At 38.4% G+C, this 27,566-nt stretch overlaps 1 protein-coding gene and 1 pseudogene across 8 annotated transcripts; one reads left to right on the forward strand and one right to left on the reverse strand.

The window, feature by feature from the left end:
- On the forward strand, nucleotides 1-27,566 carry sec24c (SEC24 homolog C, COPII coat complex component). 8 transcript variants are annotated; one of them, XM_077200367.1, is made up of 26 exons: nucleotides 159-312; nucleotides 7,155-7,345; nucleotides 7,579-7,665; nucleotides 8,815-8,932; nucleotides 9,156-9,325; nucleotides 9,411-10,118; nucleotides 10,328-10,470; nucleotides 13,186-13,254; nucleotides 14,567-14,678; nucleotides 14,853-14,980; nucleotides 15,073-15,211; nucleotides 15,304-15,419; nucleotides 15,502-15,626; nucleotides 15,738-15,929; nucleotides 16,133-16,226; nucleotides 16,491-16,607; nucleotides 17,798-17,968; nucleotides 18,081-18,177; nucleotides 19,772-19,917; nucleotides 20,055-20,193; nucleotides 21,498-21,616; nucleotides 22,586-22,636; nucleotides 24,507-24,686; nucleotides 24,767-24,958; nucleotides 25,188-25,277; nucleotides 25,929-27,566. In XM_077200367.1, exons 1-26 carry the CDS (start codon nucleotides 308-310, stop codon nucleotides 26,067-26,069), a joined length of 3,840 nt encoding a protein of 1,279 aa, XP_077056482.1. In that variant the 5' UTR covers nucleotides 159-307; the 3' UTR covers nucleotides 26,070-27,566. The 8 variants fall into 8 exon arrangements, with proteins under 8 accessions (XP_077056489.1, XP_077056486.1, XP_077056487.1 ...); XM_077200368.1 differs by lacking the exon at nucleotides 22,586-22,636; XM_077200369.1 differs by lacking the exon at nucleotides 13,186-13,254.
- On the reverse strand, nucleotides 11,287-11,403 carry LOC143710339 (5S ribosomal RNA; annotated as a pseudogene).

Consider the following 27,566-nt stretch of genomic DNA (forward strand, 5'->3'; position numbering starts at 1 on the left):
ATAGACTAATTCACTGAGCCACACCTTTAGGTCAGCTAGCAACCAAGTTACTGATAATTCTCTAAAAAGACTTCTTATATGCCACATTTCTATTTGTCCAAAACGTGAAAGTTAAATGTTTACCGCTTCATCGTGACCGGATGTGGACGTGGCAAATAGCCTCAGTTCTTCCGGTGCGCGTGAGGAAGGGATTAAACGTCTGTCTCTCTGCTCTTTCCGTGAAAGAACGGTAGCCTTGTCGCGTTTACCGGCGTTTAGAACCGGAACGGCGTCCCGACGAATCGTTCGTTAACCCATCGAGCTGTTTATGAGGTGAGCTGTCAGATGGCGCTAGATATTTGTTATTTTATTTGGTTATTTATTTGCCTGTCACTGCTAGCTTAGCTTAGCACATTTAGCTCGAGCCGCAGCCTCGAGTCATTTATGCGTTTTATCTATATATAATGCATTAAAGTGACACATTTTGCTGTAATTCATACGATATAAGGGTTTATTGAGGTGAGATCCGTGTTGGCCGACCAAGTGGGTCATTTCCTGATTGTCTTTTAATAACCGGTAACGGTAAACATCTCAAATTAGCTTAGCAAGAGGTGAGAGTGAATAGATTTAATGTCCTCATACGCCACATAGTGATTTTAAAAATACAGTTATTTGTTAAAGCATAACGTGTGTAATGTAACTTAATGGCCCAGTTAATAGTATGTTAGTTACTTTTAATAGCACATGTGTTGGTGCTGTAATGCATCTGTTTGACTTTTTTGTTATGATTTAGTTTCTCAAGTTGTTTGACATTTCTTCTACTTTGAGTCTTTTAATATCATGATATTAATGCATTCTAGTTGTTTTGTTTTTTATTCGCGTAACACGCTCATGGCCCTCTCTTTTTGGTCAAATACACAGATGGACGAGGCAGCTTGGTTGTTTGATCATCAGTTTCTTTAAGCCTTAGGTCATGAAACCAGTTGCTTGGGTCAAAAGACTTGCGACTCAGTCTCAGACTTGAATTTCCACGTCTGCTGGTTTCCCATGATGTGATCCTGTACACAACTCCGATGAGTATATTCTGGTCATGCAGCAGGCCTGTCATTTCATTTCAGACAGATAGATGGAAAAATAGCGTGTTTATCTCTGGAAGTCCTCACACATGGGATACTGTATACTATTACGGTATCCATTGCCTTGAATTATTCAACATATTATTCAAGGCTGCGTTGTGCTCAAGCTTCTCAGCTGTTACATGCTATAAACCTGAGGAACAGTATTTTTATAGAAGATGCTTTGAAGTCTAAATTTAGATCTAGATATTTCAAAATAGCTGTTGAATCTACTTTCCATGTGCATTTTGATTTCATTTTAACATCTGCTATTAAAAAAGCAAGTGTGCTGGCATTAATTGTGTCATTTGAGTAGACTACAATCTGCTTGTGTTTCATTGATGTTTGTGAAATTGATATGTGGGAGACACTATTAAACCATATGTTATCAGCTTCATGAGTTAAGTTTGTTGTGAGTTTGTCATGAGTCTCAGATGTTTGGGATGGGTGTGGAAGTATTGTCGTCAGACATTTGCGGTGTTCTGTGAATGTTATTAGGGTGTGCTTTCTTTTGAAAATAGGTAAAGTTTTTGTTGTCTATCATCAGTCCTCTTAAATAGTGTTATGCCTATGCAGAGTTTTAAAATGATCAAGGTTCGCTTCAAGGTTTTTCAGGCATAGTTTTAAGTGGACATGAAATCAAAATGTAACCTTTTTACTTAATGCATTTTCTTTTATTTCTTTGTTAATTATAATACATCATTTCATTAATCACAAAATAACTTGTTCAGTTCTGAATTTATTTTTCTTTGGCTCAATTGGCTGGCAATACTTACTAGGCCATGTGCGCTTTTAGTTAATGCTAACTAGGGCTGTCACTTTTGTGAAAAAATCCTGTTCGATTTTTGAGACATATGTGTTCATTGAATCGATTGTAAAATCGATTTTTCCATGTCCAAAGACGTTTCCATTTTCAACACCAAATATTGGCAAATCCACGGACAACTAACAGGCATTAGGACGAACGTAAGGAGGGCGCTTGCGACGCGCACAAGTCAGCAATATTTCTGATGATTTATTGGCGTGAAGTTTTTTGCAAGGTGACAAACAGGAGTGCAACATTCAAGGATTGAAATGGACACACGTCAAATTCGGATAAAAATGAACTTTGGCGGGTAACGCTGTCATATCACGAGCCAATTTTGCGTGTTTCTATGTTTACTCACTTTGCTGGGGAAGTTCGTGTAAGCCAAATCTGCGTGGATTTAGCGCAAATACGCAACTAGTGAGTCCTCATGATATATTAAATACAGCGTGTTGCGCAGAATCTGCGCATTTCTGGCTTGCTTGAAAACACACGTCACTAAGCAACAAGTAACGGTAACAACGCGCTTGTTCACTTGCACTGAAGCAATAGCGAATATTAAAAAGCATTTGGTTAACAGAAAAGACATTGTTATTTCCCAACATCCTATATGTTCTGTGCACTGTATTGATCTGTCACACTAAAACACATTTTTGGTAAAAAAAAAAAAAAGGCAGTTAAAATCGATTCCCTATTTTCGTTTTCGAAACTTGTGTTGGTTGATCAGATCGATTGTGCAATCGATTTTCGAACGTAAAGTGACAGCCCTAATGCTAACTAATATCCAAATATGGCTATTTTAGGCTACTTTTGTAAACCTTTCTAAATTCTTGCCAATAGTTAATGTGAAAGTTTCATGCCTGTTAACAGTAATTTAATAAAATGAATGGTTACACTTCCAATTCTCACTATTAACTGACTATTAACTATGATTTTTGTCTCAAACACCTAATTATTGCTTATTAATAGTTAATAAGGTATAGGGCTTTGACTTTTGCCCAAAATCATATTCGAAGTTCGTTTGTTTATTAATATTAATATTCAAATATGAATTATTAATATTTTGACCATTAAATGCCGCAGCGCTAGGGCTAAGGGGGCTTAAGCCCCGAATGTTTTAAGTAAAGCCCAGTTTTAATTAAGTAAATTAATCAGAAAAACAAATGTGAATAAGATTACATCTGCCGCGATTAATTTACCTTATCATGAAAAGTGCATAGGCTATTACGGTTTTATTTATATTTTTACCTCTGCATTAAAGGTACTTGCAACGTGCTTTTGCAGCGTTGAGCATTGTAGGCAATCACAGACATGTCTGTTGAACGCATCGGCCAATCAGATGCGTTTAAATGAGTTCCTGTGCTGAAGATGTGTTTTGCGCAAGCTCACCGTCACCGAGTTCTACACTTTTCCCAAACCTGTCATTATTGGCAATAAACTTAAGATGCAAATAAGAGATTCTCGCCAATGTATTTGATATTCTTGATGCTGCTCTGATGCACTCCATTACGCACCGCTCTGTTTGTTTTCATGATGACTAAAAGTTCAGCGGTCTAACGTTAGCTCATCGATGTCAAAATGATTAAAGAAGCCGGGGCTTACCGTTCACCGAAGGATGTTAAGAGTTAACGAATACCTGGTAAAATGTAAGTAGCGCCACACGTTGCTTTTCAAATTGTCAGGAGTGTAGATTTCGAACTCTTTGTCAGGAGTTGTTGGTAGGCCTTGGCGCGGCCATTGTATTGATATACAAAATATGCGCTGCGCTAACCAGGACAATAACACAGGAGCCCAGATGACCAATAATTGCCTTGCTAATGAGCTCCTCATTCACAACTTCACCAGGCGTGAAAAAGCCTCGGAATCTGAATTTAAAACAACGTTTACAAGCAAACACATTTACAAAAAATAATGCCCATAACAGGTTCGAATATTAAAGGCTGCCTAATATTCGTTCGAATATCATTATTTTTTTAAATATTCGAATTCTATTCGAATAACGAAGTTCGGAGTCAAAGCCCTAATAAGGTAGTTGTTCAGTTTAGGTATTGGGTAGGATTAAGGGATGTAGAATAGAGCCCGACCGATATTATCGGCCGATATGAGACTGTCGCAGATGTATCGGCGTATATGCCGCTGATATTAATTATTTTTTTACAGAACATATAACGCAGATAAAATGCTTGTAAATTGTGTAACTACGTAGTAGGGCAGAAACGATTCCTCGAGGCAAAAACTCTGCCTCGAAGCCTCGTTAAATTCCTATGACGCGCACTATACACGCGGCGCAGGGATTTGATTGTTTCACACGGACCGTTTATTCACACGGACCTGTTCAGGAAGAAATAGTTGGCGCGATGGCGGAGAATAAATATGTAAATAAACGGCAGAAATTGTCTAAAGTGTAGGAGCATTACACACTTAATTCACTTAATACACTTAACTCGCTGAAACAAGGTAACGTAGTCTACGCCTATTGATGTTCGCTGATTTTAATCCCATACTGTATTTGTAGCGATGTCGTGATGCGGTTTGACTAGATATGATTTTTAGCTTTGATGACATTTTTAAGTAGTAAATGTAACTATCACGTTCAATTGCAAGAGTATAGCCTAAAAAAAGAACCCCTACACACACACACACACACACACACTTAAACTTATGCTTAACTTTTATGCAGCCACGTAACAATAATTTCAGCATGCATTCACTGTACACACCGGGACGTGATGGAGGAACAAATATTGTATTGCAGTCTTTGCGAGACCTTGTTTGTATTTCACGTCTGACAAATACAGACAACAACAAAAAATTTAAGTCCCCAGCCTGTTGGTTTTTAATAAAGATTCAGAGTTCTCATTTTTCAGTTAAAACACACGGAACAAAAAGTGCATCAGCTTTTACTGCGTGTTCAACAACAAGTCACGTTACAGCTCTTCTTCAGCGTTAAACTACCAGAATACACAAATATGCTTAGATTCTTAAAGTGGTTATATTATAACATCTTAAAGGAAAATTCACATATGAGATAGCTTTATAACTTGCATACTATATAACTTATAGTATATAACTTATAACAGCTTTAACTGAAATAGACACAAGTTTAATATAACTATTCTGTTAATAAAACACACACAGAAAAAAAAAATCTGATTAATCGATCGATTAAGTGCTAGATTAATCGATTACAAAAAGAATCGATAGGTGCAGCCCTACTACGTAGTTTGTCCAGCAGAGTGCGCTCCATTGTTTGCTACTGGCGACCCAGGTCACTGTGGTGACACCAGCCAACCCTTTCACTTCAGTAATGATGTCTCTTCTTCAGACACGGTGTAAGGTGCACGCACACATTAGCTTCCAGTCCACTGACAAGGTATGAAACATGGCTAGCTAGCTAATGTAGCAAACGAGTATGATAAGCTCATTGTGAGAGTAAATGTCTTTATATTGTCTCATCTGGTGACAACGTAGCGTTAAATCACCATTCAACAGACTCCACGCACTGCTAACTAGTTAGCAACTTACCTTTAAGACTGCTTGTCTATTGCTGCCTGAACAAGACAACGGACGCGAGCGGCGCGATGTGACAAAATACAGTTGAACCCGTTATAATCAGTGATGTTGCTCACACTGGGTGTGGCGCGACACGAGCGATTCTGCCTTTAACGCTACATTACAACATCAAGCAATATTCCAATAATTTATATAATTAACCCTTTATTTAGGGCCATTTTGCATAATGAGTAGTTTCAAGTTTAGTACATTTTGCTGACTACTAATTTAAAATATTATTTAAGTAAAAGTACTGTACTTATGTAATTAAACATGTTTTCATTATGGTATTATTACTTTTACTTTAGTAAAAGGTCTGTGTACTTGGTTCCTTCACTGGTAATAGAAGATGACAAGGTTTTGCCAGTGACACTTTTGATATATTTATTGATATAAGTTATTTTTTATATATAACGTGACTAAATAAAAAGACATTCATTAGTGAAGATTATGCAACAGTATTTAGAATATAATTTAGAATAGAACATGCAATGCAAACTAGTTTGGTTACAGCTCAAATGTATCATTCTCATTCTATCATTCACCCTGCCTCCATTACACATCTTTGTCACAAAGTGTTTGATCACAACATTTGAGTGATCTTTGCAAAAAATGTGTTTATATATATATATATATATATATATATATATATATATATTCTGTTTATGTATACTGTATTCTATATACAGTACCAGTCAAAAGTTTGAACACACAAATGGGAAAGTGTGTGCAAACTTTTGACTGGTTCTGTACTATAATATACACATACATAATATCGGCCAATATATCGTTATCGCCGGGCTTTTTTTACTTCATAATATCGGCATCGCCCCCCAAAAATCTATATCGGTCGGGCTCTAATGTAGAATATGGTCATGCAGAATAAGGCTTTAATATGTGCTTTATCCCAGTAATAGACATGCTAATAAGCAACTAGTTAATAGTGAGAATTGGACCCTAAACTAAAGTGTTACCAAATTAATGATGGCAAAACCATCTTCAGGATAAACTTGACCTCCACAGCTTCCATGATCCACTGCAAGCTTTCATTCACATCTGGCTGTATTCTGATCTGCAACATGATCCAATCAATTCCCCTTTGATAATTTAAATCCTGTTGTTGTACTTTTTTTAAAAACTGTTTCATTAAGGAATGTCACATTATGCAAGTTAATATGGTTGGTAATGCTTACTTTAAGGGTCTTGATTTTTTTTTATTTGATCATAGAATACAACAGATGAGATGTTGGCCTACATTTTCCACTAACAATTCCTCTCGAATACTGAATCATATTTCACTTTAAACAGAGCTAAAGTCTATGCTGACATGGGTTTTGCCATCATGAATGAATCATTTTGATTCTGATGCTTAAAATGAAAGTGAAATGCACATGTTATTTGTTTGCTCATCAACTTCCTTGTGTTGCTTGCTTTTAGAAATCCCAAAGTGTTTTGGACTTGAAGAGTGAAAGAGCTTTTCGGGCAAATTTCTCTTTTTATGTCAACATTTGCTGCACTGGTCTGAGCTTAAATGATTAGTCGGGAGTTTTGCTGTGCCAGCAGTCCAGCAAGCACATGTCTTTAGACCTCTGAAAGCATCAGAGCGACTAACAAGACCTCTTAAGCACTTCTCACAGCAGTACCTCATAAATATAGATTTACTCACTCACTTTCTCCTTATCCTTTTTCTGCCCTCTCTTCAGAGTTAGGGATGAACTGAGAATGAATGTCAACCAGCAACCTCACATGGCCTCTCCTTATGGGCAGCCTCAGCCTGGGTATCAGGGATACCCTCAGCCTGGCTATGGGGGTGGCCACGTGCCATCGGGATATCCAGCTCAGTACGCAGCTTATAACGGGCCAGATTCTGCCTACCAACAAGGTCCACCGCAAGGTAAGGGGGTGAAAGTACAATATGATCGACTGATTCAGAAAAATCATTTAATATGGCCTTAAGGTCAACTGTAATCTGTATAATCTTGTGTATATTCAAGCTGTGCTTGTTCAGAGCATGAAGAAGAAAGTGACAGCCAGATTTATCCCTCCCAGTCTCCTATTTTTACCTGTCATCTCCTGTTTTCACATTTTATTCCCATTTTTTACTTCTCTCTCTTTCTTGTATTTCAGGATATTCTCCTTATGCAAGCTTTCCCACTAAGACTCTTGCAACAAACTTAGTCTCTGACCTGTCCTCCTCCTCTCCTCTTGACCTAGGTAACTGGTTTAATTCTGCTTAGCAGCCTGTCCTCTTCTCTATTCCCTGCAATTTGTAATTGACTATATTGTGCGGGATGGCTGGGCACTGCTTCACCTGTGGCAATGGAAACAGCAGGATCCAGTCAAAAGCCTGCTGTGGAAAGACAGTCATTCTGCCTGCCTGTTGATATTTTCATCCCTTTTTTTTCATAATTTTCTCTCTTTCCAATAGTCTCAGTACAAGTTAGGATTGAACATTAGTATGTTAAGCGTCCTTACATGTTCATTGAGTGAACTTACTTTCTCTTACAAGAATCAAGGGGGTTATTTGACTGGTTTGGTATATTTGTAATGGTAAATGGAAATTTGACACTGGTACCAAAACCAAGCAAAAATTCCCTTTATGTCTATACAGAATTAGTTTGCACACATTTGGCTGGTGATGTAATCAACTGCAACATAATACATTTTGGCCTGTAATCATTTTTTCTCATCCCCTCCCATTCCATTTAGGTCCCAAATTTTTGCATGTTTATTCTTAGTGAGAGAGAAAGAAAAAATGACAAAAGTCATTAATACAGACATTTGCTTATATTAAATGCCTTTTGTTGCTCACAGATAATCATAAAAGTTTGAAATCAAAAATGTGTTACGTTTGGGACACACCAAGCTGCCATCAAAGAACTAGCAGCGACAAAAGTTGACTGTGCTGTCATCTGTGTCTGGGCCAAAAAGCTGCACTTGAACACCAAAAGGACAAAGGCGCCTCAACTAGCACGTGCGTTCTGCGCCTGCATGTAAGAAAATGCCTGTCTATATCAGCAGGTATCAATAGTCTATTTTCGTCATTAAAAAAGGGAAACCGAAACTTTGACTGCAGATATACAAACCGTAAACAAAGCAGCGCTTGCTTACTATTTTGGATATCCGTCACGCTGATCCCTTTCTTCATTCCAGTCGGCTTGTTTTGAAAATATTCAACATGCTGAAGTAAAACCCGACGGCTTCCGACTAGAGCCAACGGTGCGGAACACACCAAAAAAACTAAGCCGACCGACACTCAAAAACTGCTCGACATTTGTCCAATGGCCGACCGTCGGCTTGGTGTGTCCCGGCCTTCACTCAAACATTGAACTGTTTGATTATTTATTGTCTCTCCTCCTAAAGGTATGAGAGGACCCCCCACTTCAGGGGCACCACCTGTCTCAGGTGCCCAGAACTATTCTCAGTTTGGGCAAGGAGAAACTCAAAATGGACCACCTCCGATGGGTGCTCCACCACAGAGGTCAGTGACCTGTCATATCAGCACATAACCGTGTTCCTGCACTCTTTCCCTGTTATCTATTTTTATTTGGCTTATGTGTTAGCTCTTCAGTTTTGTGGTTGACAGTAAAAATGGGTTATAAAAAATTTCCCTTCGATGCTTAATGAATGCAAAATGAGTTATTTCTCATGGTTTCTCGGCATTGTCTTGTCTAACTTTGATCTTACTTTAATTGCTCGTTCAGGCCTCCAGTGTCTCAACCTTACACTCCAGCTGTGGTGAATCTCTCTGGTCCTCAGCCCCTGTACGACCAGCAGTTTGGAGCTCCACCTGTCGGCATGCAGCAGATGACCAATCAGATGGCCAGCATGCAGGTTGGCTCCACTGCACCATCCCCTGCAGGTCCAGGCTATGGTAAATAACCTCTTTTGAAAAATGTAACATCATAAAAAGATTTTGAGCATTTCAGTGATCAACAATTTGTTTTTGTTTTTTCTAGCCCCTCCCTCCGTATCGCAGGCTCCTATCTCCTCTGCCTACACACCTGCTGCTCCTCCCACTTTTTCACTCACCTCCACTGCTCCCACACACCCTCCGCCTACTGAAGCTATGGCTCAGGCTCCCCCTAGGTCCTACTACGGAGCTCCACCTCCTGCCCAGCAGCCTTTCCCAAATGCTGCCCCGCCTTTCTCCTCCACTGGCCCCACTCAGCCCCAAGCCCCACCACCTGTGTCTCAACAATCCTTCTCTCAAGTACCGCCTGTCTCTCAGCCGCCGTTTTCCACAGCCCTGCCTCCAGGTCCCACCCAGTCATATGGAGGCCCACATCCTCCAACACAGCCCTCTTTCCCAAGACCTCCACTCCCCACCTCCCAACTCTCCAATTTCCCTGGAGGGCCACCACCCACCTCAACTTCATCTCAGATCCCAGGAGGCATGCAACCCCAACCACCAGTTTCCCAACCCTCACCTTACCACTCAGGTCCACCTCCGAACACTTCTGGGTTTCCACCACAAGTTGGTGCTCCACCAAGGCCTCCCCTTGCTGGAATGCAAGGTCCTCCAATGGCATCACAAGGGCCTCTAATGGCACAGGCTAATCATGTACCCCCTTCACAACCTGGCATGCCACCTAGTCCTATCAATGCTGCCCTGTCAGGGCCACCACCACAGCCAGGAATGCAGGGATATCCTCCTCAGCAAAATGGTGCGCATCATTGTTGATAACCAAAAACTAAAACTTTTTTTTTTTAAATCATGTGACAGTTACATGTCAGTGTATTTAAGGAAGCTATACAGATTTGGAACAAGTACAAATTTTTATTTTTGGGTGAACAAAATTTTAACAACCCTAATTAATTCACAAGACTTTGATTTTTGTGAACCGATTTGCCTATGATATTTTTTCCCTACCAGGTGCTTTCGGGCAGGTCAGAGGTCCTCAGCCTGGCTATGCAGGACCGTATTCTGGGCAGCCAAATTATGGAGTGCCACCCGCTGCACCTGCCCCAGCACCAACCGCCCCGAAGAGGCTTGATCCGGATTCTATTCCAAGCCCGGTATGAACAGCTCAGATCTGACACATCCAAATACCTCAAAATCACTGTCCACCACATCTTGTCTCACACATCTACTGTGTTAATTTCTCAAGTGTGTTTTTAACAGGGCTTTAAACTAAATTAGTTCACGATATTTTAACTTTTCTGTACATGCTTTACTTCTCTAACATTAACGTTCCAAAAATGGTTTTATTAGAAAAAATACTGGTTAATAAAAAAAGTACAGAGTTTTCTTCACAAAAAAAAAAAAAAACACAAAGAAAGTCTTAGTCTGGTATTTGCTATCTAGTCATAGCAATACAGCATCATAGGCTTTGTACTTCACTCGCGTTGACATAACACCACTGTGAGGTGGTGGTCACACTGAATGGTGCAGATACGTAGTACTGCGGACCATTTAAATTGAGAACATTCCAAGCCCATAAAAAATTGTAATAATAATAATTACATTTATATAGCGCTTTTCTGGGTATTCAAAGCGCTTTACATGGAAGGGGAAATCTCCTCAACCACCACCAAATTGCTGGTTGTGAGGAGACAGAGTGATGAAGCCAATCAGTATATTGGGGATGATTAGGAGGCCATGATGGACAGTGGCCAAGGGGCAAATTTGTCCAGGTAGCCGGGGTTACACCCCTACTCTTTTTCGAAGAATATCCTGGGATTTTTAATGACCACAGGGAGTCAGGACCTCGGCTTAATGTCTCATCCGAAGGACGGTGCTCTTTGACAGTATAGTGTCCCGATCACTACACTGGGGCGTTATGTCCCAGACAGACCACAGGGTGAGCGCCCCCTGCTGGCCTCACTAACCTCTTCCAGCAGCAACCTGGTTTTCTCAGGAGGTCTCCCATCCAAATACTAACCAGGCTCAGCCCTGCTTAGCTTCAGTGGGCAACCAGTCTTGGGCTACAGGGTGATATGGCTGCTGGCTGGGTTTTTTAGCTTGTTTGCTGTACACCCTGTCACACAGCAGCCTTTAGGCATTGTTCTGTTTTTTGTTGCAAGTATGAAATGACAACGAGGCAGCTTCACGCAATACAAAGTCAGTGGAGAGGGTTGGTTCGTTTTCCACCCCGATGGGCGTGGTTTTCAGATTATGGCGCGTGTCGCTCTGCCTCTATGCTAGAATATGTTGTGTGTGCGCGCACGAGGCACCTACGCGATCACTGGAATATTTTTCCTTATGACATCGGAAGCAACTTAAAATACTCTAATTTATGGTCATTAAGATAAGAGTGAGACATCATTCGATTCGATTGTACACACTTTTATTTTGCGTACCCTCACAATAAAAACAAAACGTTGTGCTTTTATAAAATAAAGAACATAAGGATGCCGTTTTCCGCCGTCTCCGTTTCCTTTCCGTGAACTTGTTTGTGGAGCAAATCACAAAAATGAACCGAAATGCTGCACAGTTTTTTCTTCCGTTTTGTTAATCTGTTAATTAAGTTAAATATATTTTGCATATAGGTCTTTTTATTCCTTTTATATACATATTGTTTTATTCTGTTTTTCTCCGTTCGCAGAAGCGCTGCCTGTGTGATATATGTAATATGATTACTTGCTTTTGATACTTTATTTGAGCCAAATATTATAGCCTTATTATTATTATTATTATATATGTATTTTAAGTCATTTTAAAGGCTTAGGTCTTTGCTTAAGTCTAATTTTATTATATCAAAATAATTTACAGATTACTCAATTACCAAGATAATCGTTAGTGACAGCCAATTCATATTTTTAATTGGTCACAGACACTTACCCATTAATTCTAATTTAAATGATCTTGTCGGATAACAGTTAATGATCGGTTAACTGGCATCAATTGTCTGGACAGGAAAACCCGCCGAAATGAACATCCCTACACCAGGGGTGTCCTGGAGGGCCACAGTCCTATAGAGTTTAGTTCCAACCAGCTCTAACCGACATATCTGTATTTTTCAAATAAGTTTTAAGGACTTGAGTAGCTGGATCAGGTGCGTAAATGATAGCTTAGGCTTGCATTGGCTGTACTATTTGAATTCATGATTGGTTGACTGCCAAATTAAAATGTATACGATAAAATAACATTATTAAACAGTTAATGGCAATTTTAAATAACCGTTTCGGTTCAGAACGATTAAACTTTATTGCATTTGTTTTTGTTTGTTTCTGTTAATTTAGTTTGTTTCTGATTTTTATGTACACACACGCGCACACACACACCACACATATATATATATATATATATATATATATATATATATATATATATATATATTAATCCATCATTTTCAGTACTAATGCACTTGGATACACACTCACTCACAAACACAGTCGTATCCTCAGTATGTAATAAAGAATATCTATGTATATAGATGTGTGATGTGGTTGTGTTGAGAAAGGCTTCTGGAGTCTCCTGTGTCTGATGTGCATGCACTATGGTGGCTATAATTAACAACAACAACATCCAGATTTATAGATTTTTTTTAAGGCTTAAATTCTGCACGTGCCTCCTCGCAATAACTGCACACATGTCTCTTATACTGCCTGCTAAACAGTGTGATTTAATCATCAGTAATTCTAGGCCTGGAAAAAAAACAGAGGAACCGTAACTGTGGTTACACTTCTGTTTATCTTCTCTGCTCTCTCTCTCTTTTTCTTTTGTTTTGGCTTCTCTCTCTATCTCTCTCCTCTCTTATAATTTGCTGACTAAATTGTTAAAATGTAAAGCAAGCCTGTGACATGCCGCCTGTGCAGAAAACAAGACATAGAATAGACCCAGACGCAATCCCCAGTCCAGTAAGTGCCTCGTGTCTCTCTGCTGTTCTGTGTTATACTGAATCCCAATTTCTCTGTTCCTTACACATAGGGATGCCAGTGACTCTATCTAGATGAATATTTTATTCTCTGTTCTTATGGAGCTTACATGATAGCTCTGTGCAACAGACCAACTTCCTTACTGAGATGGACACATATGTATAACATGAATACTTAAAGTGGTAATTCACCCAAAAATGAGAGTAGTCAGCATTTACTCAACCTCATGTTGTTTCAAAACGATGCCTGACTTTCTTCTATGCATTTTTTTGTTCATACTGTGAAAGTCAATGGTTTGGTTCCTTTGGTTCCACTTTCTTCAAAATTATTTAGTTTTTCACCGAAGAAAGTAAGTTATACAGGTTTGCAACGACATGAGAGGGAGAGTAAATAAAGACAAAACTTTTGTCATTATTTTATCCATTTAAATCAATAAATTCTTTGAATGATTTTGAATAATTTAATTGTATTTTATAATGTTTAGAGCAGTCATTGGTACCCACCCAAAACCATTCCTATCAACACTCCCGCATGCTATATAGTCACCGTCTGTGCATGACTGGCATGTTCTTATTTATGGTTTAATAGGCTGTCTCTAATGTAAACATTATGGCCCATCATTTAAAGGAATATTCTGGGTAAGATGCTACTCAAGCTCTGTTGATGCCATCTATGGCATGATGAGGGCAGTAATAGAGCTGCAGGATGACATAATTTTGTTGACCAACCCAGAAATTAACATTAATCTGGATTTCCCTTGGCCAAAAGATTTTCCATTGGCTTTTAGATTTTTGGAGAAAATAAGCTAATAATAATGCAGTTTCTTGCACTTTTTTTTTCATCAAGATAATATTTACCAATAAAAACAACTTCCCAACAAGTGGGCTTGATAACCACAGACCTCATTGCAGGCATTTAACCAAGAACAATTTGACTTTAGGACGATGGAACCGGAAGTTAAAAAATGCTCGTTTCTGAGTTTAAGAACTCATTCCTGTAGCACTATATGCTCTTGTTTTGGAAGTCTATGGGACTGTTCAATAATATTAGAGCCAAACAGATTGAGACGGCATGTATCAGGTGCTGTTTATTAAGCTTAACTTATTCAACCCTGAATATTCCTTTAATCTGTTTTAGATAAGATGTGGCACTAAACTTTTAAACTGGCTGGTCCTGTTTGGAATAGTTATATATGGGCATAAAGAGGTTTATCAGGTGTAAGGTTGGGTTGGGTTATGTTTGTTCATGAATAAAGGTGTGTCATTCTTTCATAGGCTGATGTTTGTTCTCTCAGATTCAGGTTATTGAGGATGATAAAGCAAACAAGGGAAGTGAACCTTTTACTACAGGAGTCAGAGGTCAAGCCCCACCTCTTGTCACCACCAAATTCCAAGCTAGAGATCAAGGTAAGAATAGAGATTGGATACATTTAGTGTATGTTTGGAATGGAAAACTAGCTTTAATATACTTACAAAATTCTTTATACTGCATAAATTTTTTTATCATAAGTAAAACAGTGGGCTTTATTCCACGATATTACGGGTTTGAATAAAATATGCATTATATTCATCTCTTTAAAGGGAATGCAAGTCCACGCTACATCCGTTGTACAGCCTACAACATGCCCTGCAATGCCGACATGGCGAAACAGTCCCAGGTGCCCCTGGCTGCTGTCATTAAACCCCTGGCCACTCTGCCTCCAGATGAGGTAAAAGGCCACATATGAATGTTATTTATTGCCTTGAAAATGATTGCAAAAGGGCCTGTGGGTAATGGCATGTCATTCCTTTTTACTGGCAGTCACCACCATATCTCGTGGATCATGGAGAAAGTGGTCCCATCCGCTGTAATCGCTGTAAGGCCTATATGTGCCCGTACATGCAGTTTATTGAAGGTGGCCGTCGTTTCCAGTGTGGCTTCTGCAGCTGTGTCACCGAGGGTTAGTCGTGCTCCAGGAATACCTTTATCATGTTGAGTTCATCCTAATCAACATCTAATGTTTTTGTTTTTGTTCTCCTTTCACTCTCCTAGTGCCTCCCCATTACTTCCAGCATCTGGATCACACAGGGAAGAGGGTGGACTGCTACGACCGACCGGAGCTCTCAATGGGCAGTTATGAGTTTATGGCTACTGTGGACTACTGTAAGGTACAGTATAAGTTCCAATCGTGCCACTACAATCTGTGCTGATATGTGTGAGATTGCATAATTAAATATTATTTATTGACAGAACAACAAGATTCCTCAACCACCAGCCTACATCTTCCTGATTGACGTGTCTTATAATGCTGTGAAGAATGGCATGGTGGGAATCGTATGCCAGGAGCTGAAGACACTGTTGGATTACTTGCCCAGGTGAGAGTTCAAAGTTTGAGCCATCAGAAACAAGTACAAAAATCTGTCGAGAGAGTGTTTTTGCATGTACAATAGTATAATTTTGACATTGCCTATTTATTGTTCCTGCAGACAGAATCCTGATGTTGAATCAAACATTCGAGTTGGCTTTGTCACCTACAATAAAGTGCTTCATTTCTATAACGTGAAGGGCTCGCTTGCCCAGCCACAGATGATGGTTGTGTCAGATGTGGCTGACATGTTTGTGCCCCTCCTGGATGGATTTCTGGTCAATGTCTCTGAGTCCAGGATGGTTATTGAGAGGTAGGTTTCGGTTTTTGTACAAAAAAAATATTTTGTACAATTATAAATGTCATTACTGTCTCTTTAGATACATTTAATGCATCCTTGATGAATAAAATTAACAAATTTTTTTTTTTTTTTAAACACGGAAATATTAAATGCTTTGTACCTGAATTTTGACCGTCAAAGTGGATTGATTATGAAAATGTTTTATTGCCCGCCAGTTTATTGGATCAGATTCCTGAGATGTTTGCAGACACGCGGGAAACTGAGACTGTGTTTGGGCCTGTTATTCAGGCTGGACTGGAAGCGCTCAAGGTATGTGATCTTATTGCATCAGCACAAGTTCCATAGTCTACAGTGAGTGTACATCATCATATGAATGTTAATGATTCCCGCAACTCATTCTGGTTCAAAATAATGTCAGCCTTGTAGCACCTTTTCGAGACGTTACATGGAGCATTTCGGAAAAGTGTAGTATTATTCATAGAATTTTTTTGTTTGTTTTTTTGGCTAGAGTATTTTGTGTCTACCCTGAGTGCAAACCTTCCATTATAATTACATTTCTGTTTTGTCATCTAGGCTGCAGACTGTGCTGGAAAGCTCTTTGTTTTTCACTCGTCTCTTCCCATTGCTGAGGCTCCAGGAAAACTGAAGAACAGGGAGGACAAGAAACTAGTGGGCACTGATAAAGAGAAGGTACCATGACCATTTCCTCTCAAATCTCTACTGCTCATTACAATCTGTCTTTTACTGAAAGAAGCAATTTTGAATATACAGACAGTGGCAGTTGAAAATGTATTGTCACCACAGTGACTGAGAACTATGGGAACATTGTAACTAGGGATGGGCGATATATTACCGTTTGCGTTATACCGGTAAAAATTCTCCCCAAGATAAGAATTAGTCTTCCCGTGATAATAACGATTAAGCCTAGTTGATAATGTATTTCTGTTTGGGACCCAATCGCAGCTCACGTGCAGCGAAAACAACTGCCCTGGCAGTAGGCGGACGTGAAGCTGAGGCGGAGTTTATCGCTAAACGAGGAACTACCTCTACAATCTGGAACTGGTACACACAGATATATTTTCACTCGCCGAACACGTACTGAGCGCTTAGAAGTTTCTCTCTCCGACAAACGATCCGTAAAGCGCACAGTTTCAGTTCATCCCAGTGAATGCACAGTGTATTTGACGCTAGTAAACACTAGTGTGAGGCGCCCGACTCGTCGTTGCTTTACTGAGAGCGCTCAGTGTTTCTCACACACTCAAAGAGAGAGCGAGAGAGTCTTACCACGCAGAATTGACGTTCTACATGTAAACAATATTATTTGTTGTATTTTCCTCTTAAAGCGAATGGAGTTCATTTGAAATTATTCAGCCTTTATGAGCAAACAGAAACTAATGTGCTAACGGCAATCTCATTGGCAGTTCAAGCGAACGCAGACAATGTGATTAATATCCATGAACCCAGTAGCTCATCAATCCTTAGTGCGGTTTATATTGTTATTAATAGAATTTGTAGTAGTAGTATTGTTAGTTTTTTACATTTCAAACTTGTAATTGATTTGAATTATTTTTTTGTGATGTTTTTCAGTACAGTTGGACTAGACCTATTTAAACATTATCTGCACGTTTACAGAAGAAACTGCAACTTTTTATTTTCTGCAAGGGCTGGTGTTTGGTTTTTTACTGTTTTTTATTCTTTAATGTAATTGGTATATTATAGGAGCCTATTTGATGATGGGTATGTTTTACTTTAGATTAATGTTTGTGTTTCTGAGGCTCTCAAGAATGCAAGCAGCTATATTGTGGTATTTATAAGGACGTTTTTTTAGGAAGATCCTATCCAATCGACACATCCTGAAGTTCCTCCTATTTCTTTTGCAGTCATTATTCCAGCCACAAGTTAGTTTTTACAACACCTTAGCCAAGGAGTGTGTGGCGCAGGGTTGCTGTGTGGACCTTTTCATCTTTCCCAACCAGTATGTTGATGTAGCAACGTTAGGTGTGGTCCCCACTTCAACAGGTGGCTCCATCTACAAATACACCTACTTCCAGGTAAGAGAGAACTATACTACAAAGTTATATTACCATACATGACCAGATCAAAGAAATCTCCTTAACCAAAAACAATATGCATTATAATTATTCACACTATGGTATACTTCAGGCTTCGACTGACCAGGAGCGTTTCCTCAATGACCTGCGGAGAGATGTGCAGAAGCAGGTGGGCTTTGATGCAGTGATGAGGGTCCGCACCAGCACAGGTGAATATACAGTGTAGAAAATTAGTTCTAAAGAAATATTAATAATCAATCATAACTTGTTATAATTGATTATGAATATTTGGATCAGTTAATAGAATTAACTTAATGCAGTGAAATTAATATTACAATCAATCAACCTGTTCGTCCCGTGAACATTCAGTGTTAATTGTTTATTAATTCTAAGAAATTTCCATTTCCGGGGAAGGGAAATGTCTTTCTTACTGTACAGTACTACTAAGAGTCTGAAGGGCTTGTGTAGAGTCCATTTAAAGCCTGAGAAAAGGTCCCATCTTTCAGGGTTGGCTCAACCAATAAGAAATGAGGAATTTCTAAGCGGGAGATTCCTCTGTTGGGAGGATTTATGATGCTCTCAAGTGTGGTTAGACATATGCCTTACCGTTTGTGTCCATATATACTCTGATTGATATAACAAACACACACTGCTTTCTAAGAGAAGGTGATGTACACTAAAGTGTGAGTCATTAAATGAGGATTAATTAGATAGGAGACACGATAAAGGAGGGGTTACATTGACCTTTGGTTGTATAATAAAATACATACTGTAGTATCAAAGAAATAATAGTATACAAGGCAGTAAATCATTCACACAGTGTCCAGGGGTGCATGTTCATTTATAGATCAGTTCGTCCATAAATTGATGCAAAATCTGTTTTAAGGGCTGTGGGTCTTTTCTATGGCTGCTGCTTTTTCAACGTGACCACATTTTTAACAGCAATAAAACCAACTTATCTGATCGTAGTCATGGTAACCAAGACCCTTCTTGCCCTTGTTGGGGGGGATGGGACCATAGATCCCAGAGTGAGTTTTAAAGATTATTTGTTAAATATAACAAACTTGTCTGATTTGTCTGTCGTTACAACAGCTCTATACATCAGATTTTTAATGTTATTGTTTGATTTTTGTTCATCCTGCTATTTACTTACTGCAATATATTTATACTCTACCATTCAAGAGTTTAGGGTTGGTATGATTTTTTTTTTTTTTTTTTAAGTTTAAGAATGAAGATTCTAATTCAGTGCAGCATTTATCAGAAATACAGTAAAACAGTTTTAAAATATTATTATTTAAAAATTATTGTTTTCTATTTTTATATATTTTAACATGTAATTTATTCATGTGATGTCAGAGCTGAGTTTTCAGCAGCTTCAACGTCACATGATCATTCAGAAATCATTCTAATATGCTGATTTGGTGCTCAAGAAACATTTCTTATTACCATTTCAGCATTTTGAACTTTTGAATGGTGGTGTAAATCATTTCCTCTCATTATGACAGAGGTGCTCAACTTCAAAAGCCAAGAGGGCCACTTTCAAACCGCGGCAGCTTTATTTATAATTGCCCCACAAAAAGCCTAAATTTATTAATGCGTAATTTTATGATTTGGTTTGTATCACTGTTCTTTGTTGCCAATTGTTTTATTACGTATTATTATAAATATTTATTACACAACTCTCAAAGACATGATAAAGCCATCTGACCTTCATCCACTTCCTGTTTATTTATTACATTTTTATCATTTATTTAAAATACTGGCATAAAGGCTGAGTTGAACTTGTGTGCGGTGCTGTGGCAGGTATCCGGGCAACCGACTTCTTTGGTTCCTTCTACATGAGCAACACCACAGATGTAGAGCTGGCAGGGCTAGACTGTGACAAGACCGTTACCGTGGAGTTTAGACATGACGACAAGCTCAGCGAGGAAACTGGAGCTTTAATGCAGGTGTGTGTGTGTCTAGTCTTGCACACATATGTGAAGTGTCAGCTACACTGAATTCAGTCAGCTCAACATTTAATCACCTTACCTGTGCTGACCTTTTTGTCTGTACTTTTTTTTTTTTTTTCTTGCTTTCCCTTCAGTGTGCTGTTCTCTACACCAGCTGCAACGGTCAGCGACGGCTTCGGATCCATAACATGGCAGTGAACTGCTGCGCTCAGCTGGCAGACCTGTACAGGAACTGTGAGACTGACACCATCATCAACTTCTTCGTCAAATATGGTGAGTGAAACCACACACGTCCTCTCAAACCAGTTGGATCAACACCTCCTCACTGCTTCCTGCAGTAGTATTCTATGGGCCAGCTCTGTTATATCGTTTCATTTTAATGTGAACAATTCTATTCCTATTTCAATTCCAATAAGTTAAAAAAAGAAACTATCATTTACATTTATTCTAAGTCTTATTGCATTTACTTGTAGCTGAAAACCATAAATAAAAATCAACAGGCTAAGAAACACTTACAAAAGGATTTAAAAATATCAATCCAAAAACGAGTTGCCTAGCTACTATAAATTTCAAGCATTGTTAAAGACAAGTAAACACTCTTAAAAAAGAATGAATAAACAAATTACGAACACAGATACGATTGAAAAGTGTTTTAAGACTTTCAGGTATTCAGGTACAGAAACCGAAATCAAATGTAAAATAACTCTGCAATTTATAAATAAATTATATATACATTATAAAAGTAGTTACAAAAGTTATTAAGAACAGCGAGTGAATTTTCTGTCTTTATTTGTTTGATTAACGTTACGTCAGCAGGAATGCTGTCACCTTTAAGAGCTGCACAGATCCATTTATACTGTTACACATACATGTTCTTTGTCAACTGTTTACTAATGATATAACCGACTGTTTACGAGGATATTTTGACATATTTTGGTGTATTTGTCAATTAAAATGCAAAAAAACGTGTAAGAGAACCGTTTATTATCATGTACTGTACAGTATGAGAGGCAGCTTTCTGTGCTTATGTTTTGGATTGTGTGCTTAGCACAGAAAACAGCCCGCAAGTCTTCTTGCGCTTGAATGGTTTAAAGTCATTAAAGTGCACACAAAGGAATCGATAAGAGAAATTGAAATTATCTAATTCCAGACCTTAGGTAATTGATTTTAGAATTCGAATCGATTTTTGATTCCCAGCCCCATTTAAGATTTTGCTTTATTTTGCTATATTTTATTTTTAAAAAAACAAAATACTTATTTTTTTTATTTTTTTTTTCATTTTGGTTTTTGTTTTAGTTTTGTTTTCAAGAGGTAAAGTTCCCTCCTCCATCTACACACATCTTTTAATAAAACTAGACTGCAAAGTCATGAATCAATTGTCATTTTTGATCGTTATACCATCAACACCTACATATTCAGCAGCTTTGTGGGGCATTATTACGCATTTCACATGTTAGTTAATCATAATATAGGTCATTTTCTTTTAAGAGTCTTAAAGGTCCAGTTTAATTCTTTTTAATTGTCCTGGGACCATCTGAATTAAGTTTTTAAAAATATTTTGTTGTATATGTTTGCAGCATATCGGAGTATACTCAGCAGTCCTACCAAGAATGTTCGTGATAGCCTGGTGAATCAGTGTGCACAGATCTTAGCCTGTTACCGCAAGAACTGTGCCAGTCCATCCTCAGCAGGACAGGTAAGTAAAGAAACCCACCCACAAAAACACAGTGCTATAATGAATACCAATACTGTTCCTAATGATTTTATATATACACAAGTTACCATTCAAAAGTTTGGGGTTCGTAAGATTTTTGTTTTTGAAAGAATTCTCTTATGCTCACAGAAGGCTGCATGTTTTGGATCAAAAATACAGTAAAAAAAAAACTTAATATTGCAAAATATTACATTTTAAAATAACTTTTCTGTTTGAATTCATTTTAAAATGTGATTTATTCCTGTGATGCAAAGCTGAATTTTCAGCATCATTACTCAAGTCTTACAGTTACAAAACTTCAGTCTTCAATTCTAATATGCTAATTTGCTGCTCAAGAAACATTTATTATTTTTATCAATATTAAAAAACAGCTATGCTGCTTAATTTTTTTTTGTGTGAACTGTTTTTCCAGGATTCGTTGTTATAGACCCCAAACCTTTGAACGGTAATGTCACTACTATTCAAAAGTCTGGGGTCAGTAAGAATCTTTATTTATTTATTTTTTACTTTTGACTTGAATGGGAGTGTGTGTAGATATACATGTAATTAAAATAATTAATATACACACACACAGGGTTTGAAATTTACTTTTCACCGCTATTAGATTGTTACCAGCCATTCAGAACATCTACTAGCCAAAACATAAATATCAGAAATAAACCAGATCATCAAAGTCTTACATTTAAAAAAAATAAAAGCTTAATTTAAATATATTTATTATTAAATCTGATTCTGAATCATTGTATTGTTTTCAGCTTTACGACAGTCAAATATTTTGTGGATCCGTTCAAATAGAATAAAATAGAAATAAAAACAAAATTCTCTGTGACTTCTCTTATAATTACCTGCACGTGGCAATAAATATGCTAGGGTGCTTTTTGCCCAAAATTCTTGGACATGCGGCATTTATGAGAACGGTTTAGAAAAAGTAGTCTCTTAATTGTCTCCTAGGGCTCTGGCGGCACAGCAGACGGGAAGCGCCACACCGCAGACATCTCACAGGCAGGTTTATCGCACACCGGTCGCGTCTTTCTGTACTCGCGTTCAGTGAGTTCAGTGCGTCAATCCAAAACATTCAATCTAATCACAATACAGGCAAAAGTTCACTTCAAGAATGAACAGTGGCGTCGATGAGTTTGAAGTAAGGTATTGAAAAAACAGTGCAAACGGAAAGAGAAAGTGCGATGTATATACAATAAATATCTTGTTTGATCTCCTAGGGTGAAGTCAGTACGTACATATATTTGTCCTAAATCATTGTATTTTAATGGAAAACTATGTGAATGATGATGATTAGAAAACAATGTATTGGAATTTCAAAGACGTGGCGCTGCATTGCGTTTCTTTGTGTGCGACCCTTCTTGCGCATTGTTTTGCTAATGTTTGAGGTCCCTTTTAGGTGAAGGGCTCTGATAGCGATGCCTGCGAACCTGCTAAATTGGGTAGTGTGTTGATGTGCGTTCCCCGCCACAGTGGATTTTCACCCGCATTTGGTCGGTTTTAACTTCAAACCCCATTAGGGCTGTCAACGTTAACACATGCAATTGATAAAAAATCCTTAAGGCATTCAAATAATTTTACGCAAGTAAATTACTGAAGCACATAAGCACATTTTCAGCTGTTAACCTCAATTATCCAGTAAGCAAATTTATTCACACAATCAGTCCAAAACAGCGCTAATGTAAAGAAAACCAGGCTTATTACATCAGAGATGGCAGAGAGAGCAGTGATTCACTTGCGGCCATTTTCATTTAATCCATTCCAGTGTCTGTTCAGCTCTAAAATTCAAGCTCTGTCATATTTGGAAGAGCGCATGCCCTAACACAGTGTGAAATACACACTTAACTGAACGTCAAAAAATGATACCGCTGAATGGCCAGGTGATACGCAAACTACGTTTCTCGGCTGAATAAAGCAAACCAGCGTCCTCGCTTGTAATGTTTTGATAGATGCAGATTGTAATCAAGGTAAAGACGATTGCGTTAACGTACAGGAGTGGTACAGTAAGCATGCGCGAGTCCGTTATATTGATGTGCAAACAAACAGTGTATGTGCGCTCTCGATGTACTTATCGCACATTGTATTCATGCACATTTCACTACATTCAATACATTGTTTCCATACACATTCAGGATAATGTTTTTATTTGTCTTGTGTATGTTGCTGTGTTTAGCAATTCTGAATGGATCTCTCTAGTAGGTATATGGAGTCGGGTCAAGGTGGATAGATTGGGGGGGGGGATTTGTTTTTTAATCTCCTCTCCATACTGTCTTGATCTGTATCACAAACTCTAAAAAGCTCTTAACAAGCTTTTTGCTGTTGCACTGTACACGCACTGTTCACTGAAATCTGAAACCAGTTTTCATTAATTTTTTTTTTTTTTCCATGGGTGCTTTGGTGTGGATAAACTTATGAACTATATGGACTCCTTGTATCAATTTGGATCATGTACCTTTCTTTCAGCAGCTCACTCTGTGTCCTCCGCTATTTTACATGTGGGTTTGTCCTTAGAAATGGATTATTCACTGCTGTAAAGCAACATGACTGGCTGATTGTTTTCCGGTCACAGCATGCAGACGCGACTAATCGTTAATCAAATTCGTTGTTGATTATTTTCATTGTCGATAGTAATCGATTTTACCAATTAGTTGTTGCAGCCCTAAATAGTTTATTCTGCTGGATATAGCAAATGACGACAAAATAAACAAGTTAAACAAGATGAATGATGTATGCTTAATTTCACATTAAGTAGGCCTATGCGATTAATCACGATAAAAATAAATTGTATCTATTTACTGCTCTCATATATATCTCAGTAATTCTGTCATCCTACATTGTATTGATATTTTCTTGTCTATTTGTCTGTGTACAGTTGATTTTACCAGAATGTATGAAGCTGCTGCCCGTGTATCTGAACTGTGTGTTGAAGAGCGACGTTCTGCAGCCCGGGGCCGACGTCTCCCTGGATGACCGGGCCTACCTGAGACAGCTGATCAGCGCCATGGATGTGGCGGAAAGCCATGTGTTCTTCTACCCTCGGCTGCTTCCACTGGTGAGAGACAAACACAATAATATCACCCCATTTGATGTTGTAATTGAGCTGTGATGGTTACGTTCTCGGTTTCTCTACAGCAACAGCTGGATGTTGAGAGCATGTCTCTGCCTGTGGCAGTGAGAGACTCGGAGGAGAGACTGTCTAGGGGAGGAGTGTACCTCTTAGAGAATGGATTGAATATTTTCCTTTGGGTGGGGGTCAATGCCCAGCAGGAGCTGCTTCAGAACATCTTTGGCACAACTGCCTTCAGCCAGATAGACCCCGGCATGGTACGACTCTTTATAAATGCTATATTTAAAATAAAATAAAACGCATGCATATTGTCCATAAATCATTTGGTTTTTACCTCATATAGAAGCCGTTTTATAGCTCCACCTTATAAGCGTATGAAACTTTAACACTTTACCCAAGATACTTGAACTATTTTTGCATGCTAAATTTTGTCTATAAAAATGTTATGTGAACATTGGCAATTTTTATTGTGTTTTGCTGGTTTAGACCTCTCTGCCGGCTTTGGATAATCCTTTTTCAAAGAGACTGAGGGAGATTATCGAGTCTGTCAGGGCACAGCGCTCACGATATATGAAGGTAAATGCGTCACAGGGCTTGATATTATGCTTTTGCAGATTTTCTTGATTTGGCCAGCTGAAAAGATTATTTACTTTTCTGAAAGCTTAGATCATTTGTGTTTTTTTATATATATATATATATATATATATATATATATATATATTTTACTTCAGTACAATAAAATTATTAGCTAAATAAGATGAACATGAGGAATATGAAGGCAGGAAAATCCAGGAATTATGCATGACTTTGACTAAGGGGAAAAAGGGAGGATTTTCCGGTCCAGATTGATGTTCATCTGTGATTTTACTTCTCACTACTGGGTCACTCATGATTATAGGGTGTTTATAGGAGTCCTCCTTAAAAGAACCGTATTTAGACCATAAAAGTAACTAAGCGTGGAAAAAGAACCTAGCTTGCTGGACCACATAGCCATGCTGGGGATTTAATTAATTTATTTTAATGGGTGGGTTCTGGAAAATGGTAATTGTTGTTTTGACATTAATATATTTTGTGTTTTTGTTTTACTTTATGTAATTTATATTTGTAATTCTGCCACTTTGTAGTAGGCCTACAACTGCTACTAATGTTCTTTCCTCCATTAGTTTACTTGCATAAAAAAAAAAACTTTAACCTAAGAATGAATGAATTGAACTTGTTGTGTTTCAGCTCATGGTGGTGAAACAGGAAGACAAGCTGGAGCTGATCTTCAAGCACTTCCTGGTGGAGGATAAGAGCAACAATGGTGGGGCCTCTTATGTGGACTTCCTTTGTCACATGCACAAGGAGATTCGTCAGCTCCTGAGCTAGGAGCATCGGGTCCACCCTCCTCCTCCTCCCTTGGCTCTGTTCTCAGAAGCGCTTTAACTTTTAATTTAACATAATAAACAAAATCCCTTTGCCCATCATCTTCTCTTCCTCAAGTATAATCTCATTCACCCAGACTCTTGAGGAAGACGCCACCTTGTAAAGGAAATGTTGCTTCGTCAGATTACGGTGTACTTTTGGTTTTAGTGGTGGGAGTTTTGACCCGACCTTCTCCTCTTCTCTTTTGATGGCAGGCTCGTGAGACTGTGTGATAGGGAAGCAGATATGCTGTAGTTACCGCTCTACAGCTGATCTGGGATCAGGTTACGTAGCCTCAATTAGAGCTTAACCCACTTTGTGAAACGAACATCTTCAGAACAGCTACCTGGTTTTAGAGTGTGCTTGACTGTGAACTTCGATGCTGATTGTAATGGGTGTTTTGACTGTGAGAAACACTAGCACTGATTGATGGCCTCTAGGTACAGAGGGACTGAAAAATAACCGCATTAGAAATTAATCTAGACCTACTCGGAATACAGTGAAATGAAATCCTTTATCTTATTCCAATATGAATCAAAAAAATTTTTAGAACAAGTTAGACTCATGTCTACCCAATTATTTGTATTTTTTCTGCTTAGGTTCCGTTTCCCTTTGATTTATCGCTCTCAACCTTGGCCTTACTGATCGTGTCTCTCCTTTTTCATCCGTTATTCTGTTTATCTTGTCTAATTTTTGTAATTTTCACCCTTTTAATGTGTGCGAAAAACCTAATAGACTCTGTGGGAGTGTGGAGTGTGCTGTTAATCATTCAAAATGTCTTTTACTCTGAGAAAACATTTGAAATAAAAGTCTATGCATTTAACTTATCTTTGAAAGAGAGAGGGAAAGCTGTTCAAGAGCCTGACAAATATTATCTGCACGCTTTTTTTCTTCTTGCCATCACCCTCATCCACCATAAGATGCAGATACGCCTAAAACTTATACGTTAAGTGTCGTTTCTGCGTCCTGAGGAGGAATATGGATCCTTACGGATGCCCGGACAGGGAGATTGGTTTTCAGATGAGCCTCTCGGGAGGATGGGAGTTGTCAAGTCCCTTCAGATGATTCAATAATTGGGCATACATTACAGAAGCATTTTGGTATTCATTGAGTTCCCTTTTAAATTTTTTTTTCTTTACTGTATGGTCTGTTAGTAACCTGTATATTACATGTGCTTGATCATCATGTATCAGTTATGATTTAATATTATTTTCTAAATCTGTGTGAAGGCTTATGGTTTTGTGCAGGTGGAGTCTCTCTGCTCTAGGATATTAATCTTTGTGCAATGGAAGCCTGTGCTGAGAGGAGTGTGGGACTCATTAGAAACTGACCATTTCTAACCGCTTTTCAAAGCGAGTAATGTCAAGCACATGTGGAATTGTGACCTTAAAAGCAATCAACACTGAATACCTTGTCATCACATTTATTACATGTACAGAATTAAAAATCACATTTTAAAAA

This window comes from Siphateles boraxobius, unplaced genomic scaffold (genome assembly GCF_051911475.1).
Source record: "Siphateles boraxobius isolate OS27281-9 unplaced genomic scaffold, OSU_SipBor_1 46, whole genome shotgun sequence".
In the NCBI taxonomy this organism is placed as follows: domain Eukaryota; kingdom Metazoa; phylum Chordata; class Actinopteri; order Cypriniformes; family Leuciscidae; genus Siphateles; species Siphateles boraxobius.